The sequence below is a fragment of the Mauremys mutica genome, chromosome 4 (assembly GCF_020497125.1).
Source record: "Mauremys mutica isolate MM-2020 ecotype Southern chromosome 4, ASM2049712v1, whole genome shotgun sequence".
NCBI classification, from domain to species: domain Eukaryota; kingdom Metazoa; phylum Chordata; order Testudines; family Geoemydidae; genus Mauremys; species Mauremys mutica.
Genome location: NC_059075.1, coordinates 146,785,131 through 146,790,298, shown reverse-complemented (window position 1 = coordinate 146,790,298; position 5,168 = coordinate 146,785,131). Strand labels below are relative to the sequence as shown.

The 5,168-nt window shown below is 55.6% G+C and overlaps 1 protein-coding gene across 1 annotated transcript; it reads left to right on the top strand.

The window, feature by feature from the left end:
* Positions 1-248: 248 nt before the first annotated feature.
* TIMM10 (translocase of inner mitochondrial membrane 10) lies at positions 249-1,927 on the top strand. The gene is made up of 3 exons (XM_045016014.1): positions 249-422; positions 662-790; positions 1,614-1,927. Exons 2-3 carry the CDS (start codon positions 720-722, stop codon positions 1,813-1,815), a joined length of 273 nt encoding a protein of 90 aa, XP_044871949.1. The 5' UTR covers positions 249-422; positions 662-719; the 3' UTR covers positions 1,816-1,927.
* Positions 1,928-5,168: the final 3,241 nt, after the last annotated feature.

Sequence of the window (5,168 nt, the reverse complement as noted above, 5' to 3'; positions counted from 1 at the left end):
TCCTTCACCAGCTCTATGGTCTAATTGGGTTCCCCGCCTTCCTCGGGAGTCAGCTCCTCTCCGCTCTAGCTCCAGTCCCGGCACGTCTCTATGGTTTGGAATCGGCCCCTCTAGCCTCCTGCCTATTTCCTCCCGCTCTCTTGCGGGTAACTCTGTGGTAACTGAGTCCGCCGCACGCCGGAAGGGGTTCTCCCCCCCCGCCCCCCCCACCGGACTCTATGGTACCTTGGAGGAGAGAGGGGCCCATCATGCCGGAAGCGCCTGGTCCCCGCGTGTTTCCGGTTGGCGGCAGAGCCGGGGAAAGTCGCGTTACATCCCGGAGAAAGGGGCCGGCCTGGGCCTGACCTTGCGGGGGAGGGAGGGGGGCTGTTGACCCCTGACCTCTGACCGCGGGGCTCAGTGGTCCCCGAGGAGCGCGGCGGGTGAGGGGTCCCCGCACAGGGCCCGGGGAGCGGGTGTCAGCTCTGAGGCGTGGGACGTGCCCCCCCCCCCACGGTGCCCTGGGAGGGTGGTGGTGGTGGTGGGAACTGCCCTGGGGGGTGGCGTTGCCGTCCTAGGGGTGTGGGGGGAACTGCACTGGGGGGAGGGTGGCGGTAGGGGCTAGGGGCTGCCCTGGGGGGGGGGGGAAGTGGCAGCTCTGACAGGCTCTGTGTGTTTCCAGGAGCAAGTCACTGACTCCCGCCCCAAACACTGGGGACTCGGTGCTCACTTGCGGCGCGATGGATCCGCTCAGGGCTCAGCAGTTGGCAGCCGAGCTGGAGGTGGAGATGATGGCTGACATGTACAACAGGTAACGACCCCATCGTGGCTGCTCCTTGTCAAGGGCAGGGTCCCAGCCCCCCAGAGTGTGGCTTGCTGGGGTGTCATAGGTTTCAAAGCCAGCAGGGGCCATTCTCTTCATCTAAATTGGAAGGAGTCTGGTGGCAGCTTAAAGACTAACAGATTTATTTGGGCATAAGCTTTCGTGGGTAAAAAACCCACTTCTTCAGATGCAAATTGGAGACAGTCCAAGGAAGAGCCCCAAGAATAATTTAAAGGATTAGAAAATATGCCTCCTAGTGAGAGACTCCAGGAGCTCAATCTATTTAGCATAATCAAGAGAAGGTTAAGTGATGACTTGGTAAGTACCTATGTGGGAAACAGATATTTAATAGTGGGGTGTTCAGTCTAGCAGAGAAAGGTCTAACATGATCCAGTGGCTGGAGGTTGAAGCTAGATACATTTAGACTGGAAATAAGGTGTCAGATTCTAATGGTGAGAGTAATTAACCGCTGGAACAACTTACCAAGGGTCATAGTGCATTCTCCATCAGTGATGAGTTTTAAATCAAGATGGTGTGTGGGTCACAATGAAGGGAACTGGCGGGCTGTGGGCATGCTGGAGTTGAGGACTGGAACATCAAAGGGCCATGGGTTGGGATTGAGAGGAATTGGCAGAGCCCAGAACTGCAATAGCAGGGGCTCTGGATTGGGATTCAGGGGTACTGTCAGAACTGCGGGCAGGGTGTGGAGGGAACTCAGGGCTGGGATAGTAGTGGGGTCTGTGGGAAGGAGGCAGGACTGGGGTCACAGGGGCATCTGTGTATTCTCATGCTCTCCTCCTCTGTGGCCCAGAATGACCAATGCCTGTCACCGGAAGTGCGTCCCTCCCCACTACAAGGAGGCAGAGCTCTCGAAGGGGGAGTCTGTGTGCCTGGACCGTTGCGTCTCTAAGTACCTGGACATCCACGAGCGCATGGGCAAGAAACTGACAGAGCTTTCCATGCAGGATGAGGAGCTGATGAAGAGGATGCAGCAGGGGGCGGGGCCAGTGTAGGGACTTCCTCTTGAACATGGACAGCATGCATGTTTGGCCCAGTGACCCCGCCATTGCCTTCTGGACTCAACCCTGTGCCCCCCATCAATAAAACCTCTGCAGTCATGTATGAGCTAGGTCTTTGCCTGCAAGGACATTTCAAAGAGCTTGGGCTGGGATACACCAATGGGATGTTCCGCTTCCCCCTCCCACACCCGCCTTGCTCCATCCCCGCGTGGATAGGATCCCAGTTCTGCCCTGCTCAGCTGACCCTCCCATTTAGCCGGCCAGTCTAAGTCCTATTACCATGTCATGGGAGGAAAGGGTTAATCGAAGTCCGTTCCTACAGGGGGAGCAGTTCTGCAGGAGGCCAGGTTGGATTCTGGCTGCTTTTTCTTCTGCTAGTACCCCAGTGTAGCTGTAGGGGGCGCTGTGGTGCTGGGGCAGGGGCATATTTCCTGGTGCACCGTAAAGCTCAGCTTCTTTTCTGCTGTGCACACTAAATTCCCTTGGCACTTTCACTGGGATCGGTGTGTGACTGGCAGGGTCCTGATCAATTTTGGATAACCTCCCCTCCCCTCCAGTTATCCTTTCACTTCCTGTCCCAAACTCCTAGTGGAGGGATGTCACTCTTCCTCTTTAATCACCTCCCACCCCAGAGGTGGCTTCAGATCCATGCATGCCTGTGTGAAGAGCTTCTCTTATTTCAAGCAACTCATCCTGGCAAGCACAGGTGGCTGATGGTGCATTGTGTGCCCACCAGGGGGCATGCTGCTCCCTGCAGAGCACGTGGCCCTTAACTGCTCCCGGCTGTGGTACATGTTTAACAATCCAGGATCTTAATTGAGTTGTTTCCCTGCCTTTGTCTCATTCAGAGTGCTGACCGCAGGTTAATTACATGGCAGCTCTGTTGTGCCAGAGGCTGAATTCTCCCTTCCCAGCTACTTAGAGATCAGAATTGGATTAAAAGGCACCAGCTGGGAGTTATTTTTAATTCGCCTGACTTGAGGTTTTATTCATCTTGGCTGGGTGAGGGAAATGCTAGAGGAATGAGCTGTAATAATGAGGAGTCAGAGATTATAAAGCCAGAAGGGACCACGGTGCTTATCTAGTCTGATCTCCTGCGTTAACACAGGCCTGCGGACTTCCTTGAACTAGCAGATCTGTTAGAAAAACATCCCATCTTGATTGAAGAATTGTCAGCGATGGAGAATCTGCTGCAGCCCTTGGTAGATTGTTCACGTTTTTTGCTTTGTTTCCAGTCTGAATTTGTCTAGCTTCAACTTCCAGCCACTGCACCGTGTCAGATCTTTGGCTGCAAGGTTGTGGTAACCCCTGTGTGCTGGGGGCTTCCCAGATGTTCTGGAAGGGAAGTCCCTGCCCTACTGTGATCACGGTCTGCAGACAGACAGCCAGACACACCTGGGATGGGGGAACAGCCAGACAAACCGGGCATTCGTAGTGGTAGCAGAAGCAGCCTCGTTTGCACACACCCCTTTTGCCCCTGTGCGCTGGGGACGGGGTCAGGCACGGAGCTGGGGCGGGAGCAGAAATGGGGACAGGGCAGGGCTGGGTGGCCCTCCCTCACTGCCCCCTGTGGGGGCTGGCCTAGCCCGCTGTGCCCCCCTGAATGTCTAGGGGCCGTGCCCCACAGCTTAGGGATCTGTGCTGTAGAGTAAGGGGGCAAAGCTGTACTATTGTAAGGCACCTCTCCATTGGGAGGGTGGCGCTGGTCTAACAACCCTGTGGCTGTGGTTATTCTATCCCGGGATGTGTAGGGGGCGGCCTAGGAGGGCAGTAGCCATGGGGAGGGACAGGGAAGGAGGCACAATGGGAATGATGCCAACGGCTGGCAGTTTGGGGGCAGGGGAGCAGCATGATGGTGGAGAGGCAGAGATCCTAGATTCCCAGGCCAGTGGTGTGATCAGCGAGTGTGACCTGGCTAGCCCAGGCCAGAGCTGAACCCCAGGGCTGCCTGTGGGGTGGAGCCAGAGTGGAGTGTTCAGAGAGAGAGAGAGAGATGCCCCCTCTTCCTTCAAGGGCTCAGAGTGTTGGGGAATCTGCCCCATGCCTAGGTGGGCCCCAAGGGTTAATGGCCTAAAATGAGCCCCTTAGTTCCAGCCTCATTTGCTCTGGCTTCAGGCCATTGGCAATAGATCCAGGAGGGAGGCGAGCAGGGCTTCGACGCTGCGGTGATGGGGAGGGGAGCCCAAAGGAGTCTACTCTGGAGGGTGGGGGACAGTGTGTGTTTGTGTGGAGGGAGTAGGGAACAGAGGGCCAGGCCCCAGCAGGAGTGGGTGACTAGGGGAGCCAGGCCCAGGAATGGGGACAGGCGTTGAGTCTCCCTGGTGCATTGGGGACGCTGTGCCCCAAGGGGATTTCATACAGACCCTGAGAGGGGGTAGGACGACTAACTGGCCCCAGTGCTGTGGGCTCTGGGGGGGAGTGGTCTCCCAGCGCAGGTGAGACAGTGCCATCTGGGGGCTGGGCACCTTCCAGCTACTTTATACCACCCGTGGGCCATTCCTGCCTGAGCCCAGCCATCAGCTGAGGCTACAGGGCAGGAGTTTTCCACTCACAGTGTTCCCCAGCCCCTCCACAAACCCCACAGCAGCATTTAACTCTCTGGCATCCAGTGGCAGGGAGTTCCACCGGCTGTCTTGGGAAGGACAGCTGCCTGTTTCCATGCAGTTAATACCCGAGTGTCTCTGGTCACAGGATTGGGGAACTAACACCCTATAGCCCTTAAACACTGTGACGTTCCCCCCTGGTGTTATCTGGACCAGTGATCTGCTAGGTCACTCCACTCCTCGACTCTGGGAACCAGCCTTACCCTGCTCTGCTGTGAGAACCCCCACTCCTGGGCTGTTCACGCACAGCCTCTGGCATGTAATCTGCTCCTTGGATTGTGCAACTGAATGACACGAGCCAATATCTCCAGTCCCAGACACAACCCTAGGAACCTGCAGTGTCCAGTTCTGCCCGCTGGACGCTGTGAGCTTATATGAGTTCATCAATTTAACAAAGAAATTGATATGTACCAGGCTTGTTATCCCAAGGGGATCTCTGACACGCTTCAAACCAAACGCACTGCTTCAGGTAGAACAAACAAAACAAATGTATTAACTATAAAGATAGATTTTAAGTGATTATAAATCAAACCATAAGTCAGATTTGGTCAAATGAAATAAAAGCAAAACGCATTCTAAGCTGATCTTAACACTCTCAGGGCCCTTACAAACTTAGATGCGTCTCACCACAGGCTGGCTGGTTGCTCTTCAGCCAGGCTCTCCCCTTTGATCGGCACTTCAGTCACTTGGTGGTGATGGCTGTAGATGGAGGTGGAAGAGAGAGGAAGAGCCTGGCAAACGTCT

Coding starts and splice junctions, on each gene's coding strand:
- TIMM10 (XM_045016014.1), top strand. CDS start 720: ATGGATCCGCTCAGGGCTCAGCAGTTGGCAGCCGAGCTGGAGGTGGAG. Junction 791..1,613: donor ATGGCTGACATGTACAACAG/GTAACGACCCCA, acceptor TCTGTGGCCCAG/AATGACCAATGCCTGTCACC.